This window comes from Perca fluviatilis, chromosome 12 (assembly GCF_010015445.1).
Source record: "Perca fluviatilis chromosome 12, GENO_Pfluv_1.0, whole genome shotgun sequence".
NCBI classification, from domain to species: Eukaryota; Metazoa; Chordata; class Actinopteri; order Perciformes; family Percidae; genus Perca; species Perca fluviatilis.
In genome coordinates, this window is record NC_053123.1 from 38,251,768 (window position 1) to 38,271,728 (window position 19,961).

At 43.6% G+C, this 19,961-nt stretch overlaps 1 protein-coding gene across 2 annotated transcripts in view; it reads left to right on the forward strand.

Annotated features, from left to right (window-relative positions):
• LOC120570383 (galactose-specific lectin nattectin-like) overlaps positions 1-19,961 on the forward strand; it is a 367,842-nt gene that overhangs the window by 27,111 nt on the left and 320,770 nt on the right. For both annotated transcript variants that reach the window (XM_039818701.1, XM_039818700.1), the window contains 2 exons: positions 17,823-17,843; positions 18,131-18,193. In XM_039818701.1, coding sequence (XP_039674635.1) covers positions 17,823-17,843; positions 18,131-18,193 — 84 coding nt within the window. The remainder of the gene's footprint in view (positions 1-17,822; positions 17,844-18,130; positions 18,194-19,961) is intronic.

A 19,961-nucleotide genomic window follows, 5' to 3' on the forward strand; every position in this document is an offset into this window, starting at 1 on the left:
AGACTCTAGGAACCACAAGTAACTCTGCATTCTGTAAGCGCAGTGCTCTAGTGGGGCAATAAGGTACTAAGAGCTCCTCAAGATATGAAGGTGCTTGACCATTTAGAGCTTTGTAGGTCAAGAGAAGGATTTTAAATTCAATCCTGGATTTTACAGGAAGCCAATGCAGAGAAGCTAAGAAGAAGAAATATGATCTCTTTTCTTAGTTTTTGTCAGAACACGCGCTGCAGCATTCTGGATCAGCTGGAGAGTCTTAAGGGTTTTATTTGAGCATCCTGATAATAGAGAATTACAATAGTCCAGCCTGGAAGTAACGAATGCATGGACTAGTTTTTCAGCATAGGATAGGACAGGATATTCCAAATTTTAGCAATGTTACGAAGGTGAAAAAAAAGCTGTTCTAGAGGTTTGTTTTAAGTGGGCGTTAAAGGATATATCCTGATCAAAAATAACTCCTAGATTTCTGACAGTAGTGCTGGAGGCCAAGGCAATACCATCCAGAGTAATTATATCTTCGGATAATGAGGTTCAGAGGTGTTTAGGGCCCAGCACAATAACTTCAGTTTTGTTTGAGTTTAACATCAGAAAATTGTTGGCCATCCATGATTTTATATCTTTAACGCATACTTGAAGTTTTGCTAACTGACTGGTTTCGTCTGGCTTGATTGATAAGTATAATTGGGTGTCATCCGCATAACAGTGAAAATGAATTGAGTGTTTCCTAATAATATTACCAAGAGGAAGCATATATAAGGACAATATAATTGGGCCAAGCACTGAGCCTTGTGGAACACTATGGCTAACTTTAACGTACCTGGAGGATTTATTGTTAACATTAACAAATTGAGATCGGTCAGAGAAATAGGACTTAAACCAGCTTAGAGCAATTCCTTTAATGCCAACTAAATCTTCTCTGTAACAGGATGGTATGGTCAATAGTGTCGAATGCAGCACTAAGATCTAATAAGACAAGTATGGAAACAAGTCTTTTGTCTGCAGCAGTTAGAAGGTCATTAGTAATTTTCACCAGTGCCGTCTCTGTGCTATGATGCTTTTTAACCCTTGTGTTGTCCTTGGGGTCCCTGGGACCGGGTCGCTATGTATGTGGAGTGGAGTGGAGTGGAGTAGAGCAGAGTGGAGCTACCTAGCTAGCTACCTGCCCGCCCGCCTGCTTCCAACTACGCTGTTGTCGTCCTTTCCAAAAAGCGCGGTGGGGTCGCCGAGACCCCGGGCCACAGCCGCACGCGCTACCTGCCCGCCTGCCTGCCCGCCTGCCCGCCTGCCTGCCTGCCTGCCCTGCCTGCCTGCCTAGGGTGGGGTCGCTGAGACCCCAGGCCACAGCCGCCCGCTGTTGTCGTCCTTTCCAAAAAGCGCGGTGGGGTCGCCGAGACCCCGGGCCACAGCCGCACGCGCTACCTGCCTGCCCGCCTGCCTGCCCGCCCGCCTGCCTGCCCTGCCTGCCTACGGTCTGGGGTCGCTGAGACCCCAGGCCACAGCCGCACGCGCTGCCTGCCTGCCTACGGTGGGGTCGCGGAGACCCCAGGCCACAGCCCTGCCTGCCTGCCCTGCCCTGCCCTGCCTGCCCTGCCTGCCTGCCTGCCTGCCCTGCCCTGCCTGCTTGCCCGCCTACCTGCCCTGCCTGCCCGCCGCTTAACTACTCTGTTGTCGTCCTTCCCCATAAAGCGGTGGGGTCGCGGAGACCCAAGCCACAGCCGCACACGCCTCGCCTGCCCTAGTCCAGTCTCGAGCACTTCTCTGCCGCGGCCTGTTGTCATTTATCATATTTGTTGTTCTAGACAGGTCGTTTGCTTTGGTGTTATTTTGTTTTTTGTTTTAGCCCGGCTCAACCTTCGCTCGTCTGGTCCGTGGCACCGGCTGGCCCGTGCTGGACCCCAGGCCACAGCCGCACGCGCTGCCTGCCTGCCTACGGTGGGGTCGCGGAGACCCCAGGCCACAGCCCTGCCCTGCCCTGCCCCTGCCCTGCCCTGCCCTGCCCGCCTGCTTCCAACTACTCTGTTGTCAGACCATGGGGTCGCTGAGACCCCGGGCTACAGCCGCCCGCGCTGCCTGCCTACGGTCTGGGGTCGCTGAGACCCCAGGCCACAGCCGCACGCGCTGCCTGCCTGCCTACGGTGGGGTCGCGGAGACCCCAGGCCACAGCCCTGCCTGCCTGCCCTGCCCTGCCTGCCCTGCCTGCCTGCCCTGCCCTGCCTGCCTGCCCTGCCCTGCCTGCTTGCCCGCCTACCTGCCCTGCCTGCCCTGCCTGCCCGGCCGCTTCCAACTACTCTGTTGTCGTCCTTTCCAATAAAGCGCGGTGGGGTCGCGGAGACCCCAGGCCACAGCCGCCCGCGCATACGTTCGAGGCACTAGTCCAGTCTCGGAAGCACTTCTCTGCGAGACATGTTGTCATTTATCATATTTGTTGTTCTTGGCGCGTGTCGTTTGCTTTGGTGTTATTTAAATTTTTTTGTTTTGTTTTGTTCTCGGTTCGAACCTTCGTTCCTCGGGGTTCGGGGTCCGTGCGAAAACCGGCATGGCCCGTTGTTTGACTCTAGACACGCAGATGGTTCGGATTCTCACCTGCGCCGCGCACAACGTCCCAGAAGACGAAGAAGAAGAAGACGAAGAAGAAGAAGAAGAAGAAGAAGAAGAAGAAGACGAAGTCGAAGAAGACGAAGTCGAAGAAGAGGACGTCGGCGACGAAGTCGAAGAAGTCCAAGAAGACGAAGAAGATGATGACGACGACGACGACGACGACGACGACGAAAAAGAGCGCGAGGGCCACGAGGCCGCGGCCGAGAAGGAGACGTTCGTGTCAAGGAACGGCAAAATCGAATGGTCCTCGGAAACGTATCACCCCCGCCGCGGCCTCCGTCTAGGCGCGGTGGAGGCTGAGACGGCGACCGAGACGACGCCGAGGCGAGGGCCCACGGAGTACGCGGCCGCGCGCGTCGCGGACATACCATCGGCGTTCTGCCTGTTTGTCACGCCGCGGGTGATCGACCTGGCGCTGGCAGCGACGAACCTCGAGGGCCGCAGGCGACTGGGACGCGACTGGAAAGCGATGGACGCGACGGAGCTGCTCGGCTACCTCGGGCTGCTGATCCTCGCGGGCGTGTACAGGTCCCGGAACGAGGCCGCGGAGAGCCTGTGGCACGAGGGCAGCGGCAGGGCGTGTGTTCCGCGCCACGCCATGCCGATGAAACGGTTCCACGAGTGCTCGAGGATGCTGCGGTTCGACGACCGCGAGACCAGGGCCGCAAGACTGGCCTCGGACAAACTCGCGGCCATACGGGACGAGTGGGACGAGTGGGCGCGACGGCTGCCTCTCCTCTACGACCCGGGCCCCGACGTGACCGTGGACGAGCAGCTGGTTCCCTTCCGCGGTGTGTGTGTGTGTGTGTGTGTGTGTTTGTTTGGTTTTGTTTTTGTTTTTCTTTTTGTTTTTGTTTTTCTTTTTGTTTTTCTTTTTCTCCCATTCTCATACTTTTCCTTTGTGCCCGTCCCGTGCCTTAGGTCGATGCTCCTTCCGCCAGTACATGCCCAGCAAGCCCGCAAGGTACGGGCTCAAGGTGTGGGCGGCCTGCGACGCCGAGTCCAGCTACGCGTGGAAAATGCAGATCTACACGGGCAAGTCCTCGTCTGCCTCGGAGAAGGAGAAGAACCAGGGCGCCCGCGTTGTCATGGACCTGACCGAGGGGCTGAGCGGCCCGCGCAACGTCACGTGCGACAACTTTTTCACCTCCTATGAACTGGCCCGGCGGCTCCTCGACGAGAGGGGTCTCACCGTGGTGGGCACGGTGCGCAAAAACAAGCCCGAGCTGCCGCGCGCCCTGCTCGACGCCAAGGGCCGCGCCGTCTTCTCGTCCAAGTTCGCCTTCACGCCTGCCGCCGCTCTCGTCTCCTACGTGCCCAAGAGGAACGGGAACGTGCTGCTGCTAAGCACGCTGTACACGGGGACGCGGGGCGGCGCCGCAGGGCACGCTAAACCCGGACAACATCCTGCACTACAACGCCACCAAGGGCGCGCGGTGGACAACCTGGACAAGCTTGCCGGGTACGCATAGCTGCCGCAAGAAGACCGGCGCTGGCCCTCGCCGTGTTCCGCAACGTCCTCGACGTGTCCGCCTACAACGCCTTCGTGCTGTGGCGCGAGCTCAGGCCCGAGTGGATGCGCGGCAAGCTCAACAAGAGGAGGGCCTTCCTCGAGCGGTTGGGCGAGGAGCTCGTGACCCCGCTCGTCGAGAGACGCCGGCGTCTGCCTCGCACGGACGCCTCCGCCGCGCTCGTCAAAAAAGCCGCAGCTGCAAGGTCCTCGGCCGAGGTTCAGGAGGAGGCTGAGGAGGGGGAGGAGGAGGAGGAGGAGGAGGAGGAGGAGGGCCACGGCCACGGGCGCGCGGAACCGGATGCTGCCGCCGATCCGACAGGGCCCGGCAAGCGGAAGAGGTGTCAGCGCTGTCCCAGGAGCAAGGACCGAAAAACCAGCATCGTGTGCTGCGGCTGCGAGAGATACAGTGCCTTGCGAAAGTATTCGGCCCCCTTGAACTTTTCGACCTTTTGCCACATTTCAGGCCTCAAACATAAAGATATAAAACTGTAATTTTTTGTGAAGAATCAACAACAAGTGGGACAAAATCATGAAGTGGAACGAAATTTATTGGATATTTCAAACCTTTTAAACAAATAAAAAACTGAAATATTGGGCGGCAAAATTATTCAGCCCCCTTAAGTTAATACTTTGTAGCGCCACCTTTTCGCGATTACAGCTGTAAAGTCGCTTGGGTATGTTTCCTCTATCAGTTTTGCACATCGAGAGAGTGTACATTTTGCCCATTCCTCCTTGCAAAACAGCTCGAGCTCAGTGAGGTTGGATGGAGAGCGTTAGTGAACAGCAGTTTTCAGTTCTTTCCACAGATTCTCGATTGATTCAGGTCTGGACTTTGACTTGGCCATTCTAACACCTGGATATGTTTATTTGTGAACCATTCCATTGTAGATTTTGCTTTATGTTTTGGATCATTGTCTTGTTGGAAGACAAATCTCCGTCCCAGTCTCAGGTCTTTGCAGACTCCATCAGGTTTTCTTCCAGAATGGTCCTGTATTTGGCTCCATCCATCTTCCCATCAATTTTAACCATCTTCCCCTGTCCCTGCTGAAGAAAAAGCAGGCCCAAACCATGATGCTGCCACCACCATGTTTGACAGTGGGGATGGTGTGTTCAGGGTGATGAGCTGTGTTGCTTTTACCGCCAAACATAACGCTTTTTGCATTGTTGCCAAAAGTTCAATTTTTGGTTTCATCTGACCACAGCACCTTCTTCCACATGTTTGGTGTGTCTCCCAGGTGACTTTTGGCAAACTTTAAACGACACTTTTAGGAATATCTTTAAGAAATGGCTTTCTTCTTGCCACTCTTCCATAAAGGCATTTGTGCAGTATACGACTGATTGTTGTCCTATGGACAGAGTCTCCCACCTCAGCTGTAGATCTCTGCAGTTCATCCAGAGTGATCATGGGCCTCTTTGGCTGCATATCTGATCAGTCTTCTCATTGTATGAGCTGAAAGTTTAGAGGGACCGGGCGGGTCTTCGTAGATTTGTAGTGGTCTGATACTCCTTCCATTTCAATATTATCGCTTGCACAGTGCTCCTTTGGGATGTTTAAAGCTTGGGAAATCTTTTTGTATCCAACCGGCTTTAAACTTCTTTCCACAACAGTATCTCGGACCTGCCTGGTGTGTTCCCTTGTTCTTCATATGTTTTTTCGCTGTACACGGACCTCTGAGACTACCACAGAGCAGGTGCATTTCACGGAGACTTGATTACACACAGCTGGATTCTATTTATCATCATTAGTCATTTAGGTCAACATTGGATCATTCAGAGATCCTCACTGAACTTCTGGAGAGAGTTTGCTGCACTGAAAGTAAAGGGGCTGAATAATTTTGCACGCCCCACTTTTTCAGTTTTTTATTTGTTAAAAAGGTTTGAAATAGCCAATGAATTCGTTCCACTTCATAATTGGGACCCACTTGTTGTTGATTCTTCACAAAAAATTACAGTTTTATATCTTTATGTTTGAGGCCTGAAATGTGGCAAAAGGTTGAAACGTTCAAGGGGGCCGAATACTTTCGCAAGGCACTGTACATCTGCGGGAGCTGCGTGAGGGCCTACTGCCCGGAATGCGTGGACCCGTAGCTAACCTCGCCTGCCTGCCTGCCTGCCTGCCTGCCTGCCTCACCTCACCTCACATCACATCGTCTCGTCCTTTCGTTTCCTTCCATCACACGGTCAAAAGCCCTGGCCCTCGTCCTTTAGACGGGGTCCCCCGGACCCCTTCCGCAGTTCGATTGTACTCACTCACTCTCTCTCTCTCTCTCTCTCTCTCTCTCTCTCGGCAGGGGTCACCGTGACCCCACCTCGGTTACGATCGTATTTTCGACGCTGCCTGAGCCCTCCTCCCACGGGTCACCGAGACCCTAGGCCGTGTGATTATGTTACACCCAAACGTACCTCACTATCGCAAAGGGTAAAGGACAACACAAGGGTTAAATCCTGACTGAAAGTCCTCAAATAAGCTATTGCTATGTAGAAAATCACTTAACTGATTGCCAACTAGTGATGCCACGTAACGCGTTACTCTAATCTGACCACTTTTTTCAGTAACGAGTAACTAACGCGTTACTATTTCCAAACCAGTAATCAGATTAAAGTTACTTCTCCTGGTCACTGTGCGTTACTATTTTTGTCATTTTCACTCTGCTCACTCTGTTTGTGTCAGCTAAAGACGGCAGCATTAAGGTTGGTTGTACACTCTGTGCTGGTGGCGACAAAGTGCTATCTAGCTACAAAAACACTACGTCAAATTTGAAGAAACATTTGGAGTCGCAGCACTGCAGTCAAACTTACAGAGCAAGTCCCACCAGGTGGTGCGAAGCAGAGAGCAGGAGGTCCCCCACCACCCAAACAACAAAAGCTGGACTTCGGTGCAAAACCAGCAAGTGGGGGAGAGTTGAAGAAGTTGGTCGGGCAGTAGGCCTATGTTGTAGTGGAAATGCTGCCCATAAACACGGTTGACTGGCTCTCTTTCGTGCCATAATAAATCCCTACTACTGGCAACGCCGAGCTGCCTCACAGTAAACCGGTTGTCATGTTTATGTTGAGGCCGTGGGGGTGTTGTCGGCAGTTGCTGAATGTAACTAATAAAGTAACTTGTAATCTAACTTTTAAAATCAAGTAATCTGTAAAGTAACTAAGTTACGTTTTCAAAGTAACTGTGGCAACACTGTTGGCAACTACCTTCTCAAGGATCTTGGAGAGAAAGGGAAGGTTAGATATAGGTCTATAGTTGGCTAAGACCTCAGGATCGAGGGTGGGTTTTTTCAGAAGAGGTATTATCACAGCTACTTTAAATGACTGCGGTACATAACCTGTTAATAGAGAGATATTGATCATATCTAGTAATGAAGTGTTAACCATGGGTAACGCTTCTTTAAGTAGCCTCGTTGGGATGGGGTCTAAGAGACAGGTAGATGGCTTAGCTGAAGAGACCTCTAACATTAATTGTTGAGGGTTTATAGAATAAAAGCAGTTTAAGTATATGTCAGGTCTAGTCGTTCTTTCTAGCAGTCTGACATTTAAAGGTGAACCGTTGGGTTTAAAATTAGACAGAAACTGTCTCACTGAGCTGGACAAAAACAAATCAGTAATTGGACTTTTCATCTATAGTAAATAACACAAGTCACAAGTTAAGTCAATGGAATTGCAAAGCAAATGCATGATTTTAATATATATATATATTAATATTAAAATATATATTAAAAATATATATATATATATATATATATATATATATATATATATATAAAATAATACTGTCAAAAATTAATGAAACACTAGTAAGTTATTAGAATGTTGAGGTACTTGTACTTTACTTGAGTCTTTTCTTTTCATGCCACTTTCTACTTCTACTCCGCTACATTTCAGAGAGAAATATTGTACTTTTTACTCCACTACATTCATCTGTTACAGCTTTAGTTACTAGTTACTTTGCACATTAAGATTTCTACACACAAAACACATGTAGTTTATAAAATGGAAGGATTTTTATTTACTGTTAATACTTTAACTACATTTTTAAACCAATCACAATCATCTTGGGCGGGGCTAAGCTCTGGACAGAGCCACGGTGCCTCTGCTAAATAGTCTCAGGAAGGAACTTGTTTTGGTGGAACATGTGTACGTTCAAAAGTAGTTTTAGTCGTGCAACAGAAAACTCTGATTGGACAGATAGTCTAGCTAGCTGTCTGGATTTACCCTGCAGAGATCTGAGGAGGTTAACCATAGTCCTCACAAATCCACTGGCGTTTAGAACGCCAACACAAAGACGAAGCAAAAATGAGGGACATTGGCGGAATTTCAGGCGGCACTTGAACAATCACGGTAATCAAACATTGTTGATATAGACTAGATGGTGATAAACACTAAAGTGGAGAAAATCTGTCCAGTCTCCCCAACCGTTAATGTAATTGGCTGTTAAAGTCAGGGAGGGGCCAGCTTAAGGCTGGGAGGGTCAAAATTACAATATTCTCACTACAAAAAAAGAGACTACACCATTGGTCAGTGTCCCTCAGCTTCATATACGACACACAAGCATACTTTGAGGTTGTCTGACTTCCCAACTTAGAAATCCAATTTCACGGGTCGTTTCAGATTCAGATTACTTAAAACAGGGACAGTGCACAAGTTAACATTAACTTTGTATAAGAACAGGGAGAGATGCATTGTGCCAGGTTGTAGCACAAGTGCTATTTTCCGCCCGTAGTCCCTTTACAGGTCATTAAACACAATAAAAATGCCATGCAAGTGAAATACAAAACATTAAAATATACAATTTTACAAGCACAGACACACCTAATTTACAATATAAAAACTATCATGTGCTCAATTGTTCCCCCTTCCTAAAACCAATCCCCCCACACCAACAAAGCTATGCAATCAAAATCCTTACCTCTCCCAATACACACACACACACACACACACACACACACACACACACACACACACACACACACAAAGTCTGTATTACTATCTTTGTGGGGACATATCATTGACATAATGCATTCCCTAGCCCTTTGCCCTAACCATCCCAACTGAATGTCTAACCTTAACCCTTACCCTAACCATAACCTAATTCTAACCCTAGACCTAAAACCAAGTCTTAACCCTCAAACAGCCCTTTAAACTTGTGGGGACCAGCATTTTGGTCCCCACGAGGCTGTGCAGACCCCACAAGTATACTGTAGTCCCCGGTTTTTGGACCCCACGAATATAGTAAAACAGGTACACACACACACACACACACACACACACACACACACCGAAAAGGTTTGAGGATTTCTACATGTAATAAGATGTGTGGGTAGAGTATTCCACTGACTTATGGGGTGGGTGGGGGGGTTGCTCTGATTGATTTTAGTTTGTTTGTTCATGCAGGGTGCAGCTTCCTGCCCTACTGGTTGGTTTGGCTCTCACAGTTTCTGTTACATTTGAAATAAGAGCTGAACCCAAATGCAGACAGAAACACAGAGGCAGAGTGTGAGTTAACAGGTTTATTTAAAGTACTTAAGTACAGTCCAGGTTTGCAGAGAGGTGAACAGATCCGGGGGGATCTGACCAGGAGTGGTTACATCAGAGTTATCCAGTGGACAGCTATGAGGTCCAGTAGTGGTTGTCTGGTCAAGTGGATGTTAGGAGTGGAGCGGTAGCAGGAGTCAGGTTCCAATAGTAACTGAAGCACAAGAAAATAGATCAGGGGCCTGTTGCACAAAACCAGGATAAGGGATTAAGCCAGGATATTCAGGTTATCCTGGATGAATTTAGCTTTGATTTGGTTGCACAAAAGCAGGCTGAATTAAACCCAGCCAAGTAACCATGGAGACAGGCAGGCTAAGATTAATCCTGGAGTCTGATGTGTTAAATCAGCTGCCGCTCTGATCCGAAATAAACGTGTTTAACAGTTATTTCATTGTCTTCTGAATGTGTTCTGCTTCATTTTATTAACATGCATTACTTGTCACTATTCCTGTCACGAGTTTGATTTAAATCCTACTACTGCAGTTGTTGAGATGGTAAGAAATGGTTGCACTGGCACCCTGAGATAAAGTGGGACGATACGGAGGAAATGGGCTTTTCCTCCGCTGCTGTCCCCGTGAAATGTGCCCCGTGAAACGCGGGGAGGCAGGGGGATCCTCCCACACCGCGCAGCGGACTCTAAAAGCGGACTTTTAGCGTCAATAACGACGACAATGGCACCTGATCAAACGTCCTTTTTTACCAAATGAGAGTGAGAATGTGTTGGAATGCCACAAAGCTTCTTAATCATTTTATTTTGGTGCTGTCACTTGTCATCTTGGAGCTTGGGAGTGAGAAAAAAAAAACATGAATTATAACAGGCTACATTGTTTTACAGATATGCTTACAGTGTGTATTGAAGTCACTTCTTTTTCTAGTTTTTGTCCAGTCATGTTGTTCTGTATGAACATTGTAGAAAGATATTTAGAATTAGATAGCTTATGGAGATTTGTGCATATGGTTGTAAAACATATTCTCGCATTATGAATAAGGGTTTGAAATTAAGCCTAGTCATTAGGGTAAATTTCCCGAGGAACAAGAATTCCCTCTGCTCACTTTTAAGGCAAAGTAGGCTAAATAATAATATTAATAATAATAATAATAATAATACATTTAATTTATATAGTGCTTTAAAGGCTACTCAAAAGACACTTTACACTAAAACCAGCACATTTAGCACATAAAAACAGATACAGAAATATAACCAACACATGAAACAAGCATATAGCAATTAAAATCGTGGAGTGACTAAGTATATTTTTTTAAATCCATACGTATTCAGTCGGTCCGCTATGGTCTGTCAGGCTTTTTTTTCCGTTTGATAACAGCCGTATTTCCCTTTCTGCATATTATGTTTCACCTCCTCGTAAATTTCCATAAGAAGCTGCTGCTCAGCGGGTGAAACATATGCTGCAATTTTCCATTTCTGCATCAGTAAATCTGTGATCGATACCGTGGTCTATTTAAGAAAGCCATGAACGTGCACTTATCCCAGCTATCTACTCCTGGCTGACATAGCTTCACTTACTTATCCTGGCTCGGCAAACGTGCAACCGATTAAGCCGCGATGAGTGGATCACACTAAGTCAAGCTGCGCTTTTTCACTTATCCTGGATTTCTTTATCCTACTCTTGTGCAACAGGCCCCTGGAGAAGCAAAAACACAAACAGGTAACAAGTTTGGTAATGCACAAGACTAACTGTGGCCGTCTTGACTACAATCTAATGCAGAGTGGCGGAATGACCGGGTAAATGAAGCAGAGGTTGATTGTGGTAGATGAGCTGCAGCTGGAACCCTGACTCTCGCACACCAGACTCCACTCCTGCAATTAGAGACAGACAGAGGGGAGGGGGAGAGACAGAGACGCTACCTAGGAGCAGCAGGCCTAACTGTTTCAGTTTCAACCTCCAGACAGAGTTGGCTTGATGCAGAGGTACAGCAGTTATATCTATCATACAGACTGATCTCATAAAGTGGCATATGTATGACAAGCCAATTCATATGCCATTTTGACATGTTATCAAGACGCATAATCGCTTTATCGTGTTTATCAACGCGGTTCGGCCGCCATTGACCTAAATTACGTGTGAATTTTCGGCGTAGTGAGTAGTATGAAAGGACGTAAGTACGCGGAAGAAGGTTGGTTGGGGTGGTGGATGGGTAAAACATAGGTCTTTCACCAAGGAGAGCTGGGATTGCGTCCCGCTTGTGGTGTATTTCAACCTTTTTCCTTTTTTTAAGCCTTCCCCAATGTTTCTTTCCTAAACAAAATTGTTTATTGTTTCCCTAAGCGTGTGACGTTGTTCACCGTCGTGTTTTTGTCGTTTTTTTCGTGTGTTTGTCGGTTTTGTTTGTGTTACTAAAGCCTTTCCCAATGTTCTTTTCCTAAAACCAACCTTTTTTTAAATTCTTTTTTAAATTGTTTTTTCAAAAAACATTTGTGTTGTACTGCACATTGCTGCAGCTTCTCTTTTCACCCTGTGTGTTGTGCTCTCTGTTTTAGCTACAGAGTGAGACAGCTCACTTCTGTACCATCTTTGTTGGGAGGGTTACATGGGGGTACATGCTCAGTACCTAGGTAAGGACTACTAGCCAGTCAGAAGCAGAGTATGAGGGCGTGCCCTGACAGTTCCTAGGTATAAGGACTACTAGCCAGTCAGAAGCAGAGTATGAGGGCGTGCCCTGACAGTACCTAGGTAAGGACTACTAGCCAGTCAGAAGCAGAATATGAGAACGTGCCATGCTAGCAGCATTATAATGTATGTTAAGAAGTGACCACGTTTGTCTCTGAAGTAAAGGCTGGACTACAATAGAGCTGTTTGGAGCAGTTTGTGAACAGTTTGTTTGTTTGTTTGTTGTTTTATTTAGGATCCTCATTAGCTCCTGCATTGCATGTGCTATTCTTCCTAGGGTCCTTAGAACTCACTTGTAAATGTGGCAATGCAATAATAAATACACATAACATCATAAACAAATGAAAAATAAAAATTGTAAAACGAAAACTAAACATACACTATAATTTCTTGACAAAAATATCAAAATACACACACATGAGACAAGGACAGACACATAGCTTCCCCAGTGCAGTTATCGGGCATTCCTTACTTTTAGAGCAGTTTTTCATTTTAAGCCTAAAATATTTCTATATGTCTGAAGTCATGTTGTAGAGAGGTTGTATTAATAAAAACATTCTATATTGACTCCCCTATTCACATTTTATTGTGTTGCTGTTTAAAAGGCAAGGCAAGGCAGCTTTATTTGTATAGCACATTTCAGCAACAGGGCAATTCAAAGTGCTTTACATAAAACATTAAAGAGCAGTTAAAAACAATTTAAAACAATTTAAAAACATTAATAAACAAATTAAAAACATTAAAAGACAAGAATAAAATTTATAGTGCAGTATAAGAATAAAAGTTACAGTGCAGTATAAGAAATTAAAGTTAATAGATTATTTAAAGAAAAGCAAAATCAAAAAGATCGGTCTTTAGCTTAGATTTAAAAGAACTGAGAGTTGCAGCGGACCTACAGTTTTCTGGGAGTTTGTTCCAAATATGTGGAGCATAAAAACTATTACAAGGTGTAACTTTTAGTTGTTGTTTAATATTATCTGTAATGTAATGTGAACTGACTTGGGCTGCATCAGTTTGTATGTCAAAAGAACAATGGTACACTGATGCTAGGTAACAATGTACCATTGTTACCTTGCATTCACACCTCATGTAAATGCAAGGCAAACCCCATAACTGGATAGTTTCCTTGTTTCTTTGCCAAAAGTACCTACTTGTACTTGTCATCATTTACTGAACAAGGGTATGTGACACAGCATTTACACAACAGATACTCAAAACCAAGGCCGCCCATTTCTGTTTGGCCTTTGCTCCCTTTGTTTTGGCCTTCCATGGCATTTGACATGCACATGCTTATTCTCGCTCCTGCTGGAGCTGCTGTCCCCGAGACTCGACCCCGGATATGCGGACGGCGATGGATGGATGGACGGATGGACGGATGGACGGATGCTTATGCTCTTATTTTTGAAAGTGCTGTGAAATCCTAACCTAATGACTACGAAATGTACATTTTATGCAGCTAAATCTGTATAAAAAGTACTAAATCTGAGTTTTATGGCAGTATAAAGAAAGCACAGTGCAAGTAAACTTCCCTATAAAATAACTACGTAAGGTTTATTTACCAAGCATTAACATAAATAATAAAGATTCTTTAACATTCATGTGTGCGTTTGTGTGTTAGGGTCAGAGAGGACAGAAAAGCAAACTTTATAGAAAGAAAAATACTGATTACATTGATTAATTTATCTGATATTTATAAAGTGACCAGGTAAGTGTGAAATTGGAATTACACAAATAATCACAAACAACTGCTCTTTAAAGATTAATAATATCTATTTCACTTCAGTAATAGTAAAGTCCAGTAAAAAAAAGGTCCCATGGCATGAAAATTTCACTTCATGAGGTTTTTTTAACATTAATATGACTTCCCCCAGCCTGCCTATGGTCCCCCAGTGGCTAGAAATGTTGATAGGTGTAAACCACGCCCTGGGTATCCTGCTCTGCCTTTGAGAAAATAAAAGCTCAGATGGGCCGATCTGGAATTTTGCTTCTTATGAGGTCATAAGGAGCAAGGTTACCTCCTCTTTCTCTGCTTTGTCCGCCCAGAGAATTTGGCCCACCCATGAGAGAGAGAGACATCATGGCTTTCAAACAGGCAAAGTGGCAGTTAGGTTAGTTGTCAGAGAGGACAGAAGGCACACTTTAGAGAAAGAAAGACTTGGTATCTTGGTTTCGGGCAAAGCAATAATAACCAATCTCCTCGTTCACTCAGGTTGCTGACCCAACGTGACGTTAGGTCAGAGGTCGTAGATGTTTGACGAACAAGACATGTTTACTACTTTACCTCTGGTGGCTAACATCTGACTTCTGGCAAGCAGTGTAAATAATCTCTGTCACAACTTCAGCCAGGCTTTGGTTTTTCATTGTCTGTTTGTTATTTCTGCCTCACTAGACAAGGCAAGGCAGCTTTATTTGTAGAGCACATTTCAGCAACAGGGCAATTCAAAGTGCTTTACATAAAACATTAAAGAGCAGTTAGAAAATAATTAAAAACTATTTAAAAACATGAATAAACAAATTAAAAACATTAAAAGACAAGAATAAAATTGATAGTGCAGTATAAGAATAAAAGTTACAGTGCAGTATAAGAAATTAAAGTTAATAAAATAGATTATTTAAAGAAAAGCAACATCAAAAAGATAGGTCTTTAGCTTAGATTTAAAAGAACTGAGAGTTGCAGCGGACCTGCGGGTTTCTGGGAGTTTGTTCCAGATATGTGGAGCATAAAAGCTGAATGCTGCTTCCCCTGTTTAGTTCTGACTCTGGGGACAACAAGTAGACCTGTCCAGACCACCCGAGAGGTTGGGGGTGTAGCGGACCTTCCAGACGCCTGAGAGGTTGGTGGGTATTGTAGCAGACCTGTCCCAGACCACCTGAGAGGTCTGGGTGGGTCATAGTGTAGCAGACCTGTCCCAGACGACCTGAGAGGTCTGGGTGGGTCATAGTGTAGCAGACCTGTCCCTGTCCATAATGTAGTAGCAGATCAGAAATGTATTTTGGCCCTAAACCATTTAGTGATTTATAAACTAGTAAAAGTATTTTGAAATCAATTCTTTGAGGCACTGGAAGCCAGTGTAGAGACTTCAGTACTGGAGTGATGTGATCCACTTTCCTGGTTTTAGTGAGGACTCGAGCAGCAGCGTTCTGAATCAGCTGCAGCTGTCTGATTGATTTTTTAGGGAGATTTGTAAAGACACCGTTACAGTAGTCAACTCTACTGAAGATAAAAGCATGGACAAGTTTTTCCAGATCCTGCTGAGACATACGTCCTTTAACCCTTGATATATTTTTAAGGTGATAATAGGCAGATTTTTTAATTATGTTAATGTGGCTTTTAAAATTCAGGTCTGAGTCCATGACTACTCCAAGATTTCTTGCTTTGTCTGTTGTTTTTAACATTGTCGTTTGAAGCTGAGCGCTGACTTTCAATCATTCCTCTTTTGCTCCAAAAACAACCACCTCCGTTTTTTCTTCATTTAATTTAAGAAAGTTCTGGCACATCCAATCATTAATCTGTTCAATGCACATATTTAATTGTTGTATTGGGCTGTAGTTCCCTGGTGATAAGGTTATGTAAATTTGTGTGTCATCCGCATAACTATGGTAACTTATTTTGTCGTTTTCCATAATCTGAGCCAGTGGAAGCATGTAGATGTTAAACAGAAGAGGCCCCAGAACAGAGCCTTGGGGAACTCCACACGTCATGTTTGTATGCTCAGATGTATAATTACCTATAGACACAAAGTAGTCCCTGTTCTTTAAATAGGATTCAAACCACTTTAGTACTGAGCCAGAAAGACCAACCCAGTTTTCCAATTGGTCAAGCAATATGTCATGGACTACGTTTACAAGCTGTCAATTTTCGGGTTATGGTCGGGTTAAGGTCACTATTCAGGTTTCTGAAACATTTGTAATAACCCGTTTACATGCATGAGCAGAGAGAGTTACTCCTGTATACATGGAATTTGTAATCAATTGGCGATATCCCGATGTAAACGGCGACGCACGGTTAGCGTCTGGACATACGGACAACCTTAAGACGCAATAACTTTTCGGTCACCTTCTTATAAATCTCACTATCTCTGTACTTTCTGCCGTCAACAAAAGACATTATATTCATGGTTTTAACCACACTTATAAAGAAATTGGTTTCCTCCTCGCTCCAAACGTCTGGTGCTGTGCTGCGTCTCGCCATGTTTACCTCTACTTCTTGTTTACTTACGGTATACTGCGCGCAGGTTTTCTGCATTGACATATATATATATAACCATATTATTATAGTATATAATTATTATTATAACTATGTTTTCTGGCGCATACAAGAAGTTCCTCTACTCAAAAGACCAAGATTCCTTGCAAATAGAACATGCGCAGAACACAAATCAGTGTTCCTTTTGATGGGGATATGCTGATACGCGTTTACATGAACAAAAGTTTGGGTTAGAAAAGGGGTAACCCAGGTAGCATATTCGGGTTTTTTCCGGTGTTTACATGGCCGTGCGCGACTGGGTTATTGCTAATATTCCGTTTTTGAACGGGTTATTGGCTGCATGTAAACGGTGTGATGGTCTACTAACTCTAATGTAATTTCAGACTCTGCCACTTCCTCCTGCTCTGCATTACCTGCTGATTCCATTCACCTGGCCTGCACTACCCCATACTCACCTGCTCCTTATCAGCTAATCAAGCCCTCCGAATATCACAAGTCCATTTCCTCAGTTCCTTGCCAGATTGTCTTGTGTGTTACTGCCAAGCTCTCCAGCATTTGTTAGTCTGTTTTTGCCTGTTCTGACCCTGCTTGTTTGCTTGTTTTTGGACCTTGGATTCTGCCTGCCCTTCGTCAGATGTTTGTCTGTGTTACTGATCTCCCAGTTTGACCTTGCCTTGAATATTGTTTAGTAAACTGAACGTTCCTTGCAACTCTGACTGTCTCACTGCCGTGCTATTGGATTCTTGTCTGCCATTTTGTGAAACCTGACACCATTTCTCAGTCTACTTAAGAGCTCCGCTGCAACGTTGCGTTGCCGCGATGGTTGTTTTGAACGACTTTATTAACGAAATTATAAACTCCATGACAGCGGCCCCCCAGCGGGAGGTAACTTTATACAATATACAGTATCAAACACAAAACATTCAACAAGTACCGTGATCAAGTACTTTCACAGCAATAATCCTTGTGTTGTCCTTTTGTCGTCCCAGGGACCTTATTGTTCAACTGGTTCAGATCCAACATTGGGTACATTAGTAGAATTAGTATTACTTCACATTATCGTAATGTAAAAAGTAAATTTAAGTGTCAAATGATGAGATGAGATGTGGAGTAGAAGTATACAGTGGCATGAAAAGGAAGTAAAGTACAAGTATGTTGGCTGCAGTACCTCTTACTGGAAGAAATTTCAAAAAAGTGTTTCCTTGTTCATTTTTACATAAAAACATGTCAATCAGAGATTCAAACATGTTCTCGGGTTGACATATTTCAGATGCCACGGCGCTATGATAAACTATAAAAAGACATTTTCTTCCAGTGACTGTCATCAGCTTGTTCTTCTCCTTTGTTTCAGCCAGTCAACACCTCAGCAAAGGTAATTATCTTTCAATTCATTATCACAATTTCATCTATTTTTAATAACTAATCCTATATTAATAAAAAGGACATTTTTTTTAAGAAAACTTGGTGTAATTAATAATTACACATTTTAATTATGAAATAATCTATCAAATATAAACCATATCTATATTATATATCACACTTAACTCGCAGCATACTTTAATTTGATAAATGGCTCATTAATGATCAGTTGCAGTCATTCATTGTCTGACATTATTTCTTTTATACAGTTTGTTGACTTTGTTTAATGTCTTTCCACAGATGACGTCAGTCTTTCCGTTTGCTTTGTTGCTCTGCTTGTCCAGCGGACTGTTGGCTGCATATGTAAGTACACTCTTAAAATTCTCTCATAGAAAGCTGCTCAGTTAGTAAACTTCTGAGAAGAAACATGTTATTTAATTTATTAAACAATGCTTGTTTCAACACTTTGAATGATTTTTCTTTATCCTTTCAATGTTTTTTTGAAGGTAGTGTTATTTTTTACGCATTTCTGATGCTTTTGACGCTCACTAATCCAAGTGCTGGTTTATAATTTACGATAATGTTGTTGTAAAGAGCTCACTGTGTTAGCTAGCATTAATGATATCCTCCAAGTAAATTTCACATATGTAACACATGACCATGCCAAACAACATTTTTAACTACTATACATCACATACAACATGCACATTGTTAATTGTCTCACACAATTACATACCGGTCACATGAAAAGAGATACAAATTGTTTTGAATGTTCAAATTTGACACATTCATTCGTTTTTAACTGCTATCTACTGATTCATACATTCACCAAAAAACACCATTCAAAAGTCAAAATGTTCCACATCTTTTATAGATTCAGGGTAGTATTCAACTTTCAAATCCCATTAAAACTTTTTCAAATATTCAACCTTGTTTGAGACTTAGAGGAAATGCCCTTCTCACATTTTTACATTAGTTTGTATTGGATGCAATGTTCAGACTCAGAGTGCAGGACCTAGCTGATAGACAGCAGCAGAAGCAAAGTTCTCTTTGGTTTGCTATACCATCCACTGTTTTAACTCTTCATCAAAATGTGGGGAATGTTGTGACCTTTCTTACAATGTACTTAGGACTTTCACATGATGCACAGTGAGCTTCCAAAAAATGTGCATTAACCAGGTGGATGCAAACACCTGCAGCTGCAGAATGAGACAATCTGACAGAACCTGATTTACCAAATAATGTTTCATTTAACTAACAACAAAATTATAATTTGTTTACTAATTATTAGTTTTGCTTTAATTTGTTATTTTAACAGTTTATTGTTGTTCACATACAAACATTTTATGTATAATCATTTTTTGTTAATGATTGAGAAATCGTTTGTAAACCGTCAGTAAACATTATTTGGATGTCTATTGAAGTTTCAACTGATGAAAATAATACCTTGTTAATGATTAATATAAACTTTGTAAAGCATCTATAAACATTATTTAGATATCAAATAATAAAATAATCTCTTTAACAGATTGCCAAAAAAAGATTTAAAGAGCTCAAATAAATGTTACTTGATGTTTTATACACCATTTATTAATCATTAACTTATTATAAGGATTAGTTGAACCTTTATAATAGCCATTCAAATAATAATTATAGATGATTTACAAAACAATTATTAACTACTGACAAAGTATTAACTATCGGAAGTTATAAACTTATTATTGTATATGACACTAAACTAATGATGAAATAACATTAATTAAAACATTACTAATAATGAGTAAACGTTATAAATCATCATTGCATTGTCTTTTAACAGTAAAATACCTATCAACTAAAGATTAATTAACTATAAATGTACCATTTATTAGTGATGGTTATTATGAAGTGTTACCATTTTTCCTTAAGTTTTCCTCATTGTCAGCCAAGTGAAGCATGATTCTGGCATATCTTTCATGATGATGCTTGATGAATTCTGACTGAGATATGTCACTCATACGTAAATTTTGTAACCCCACCCACAATATTCCTAAACGTAACTGTCCCATTCTTGTGCCGCATAGCAGACGCTAAAGGAGACTTTTTGTGTCACCAACACACCTGACCAAGCATGGCTTTTTGACACGCTGGT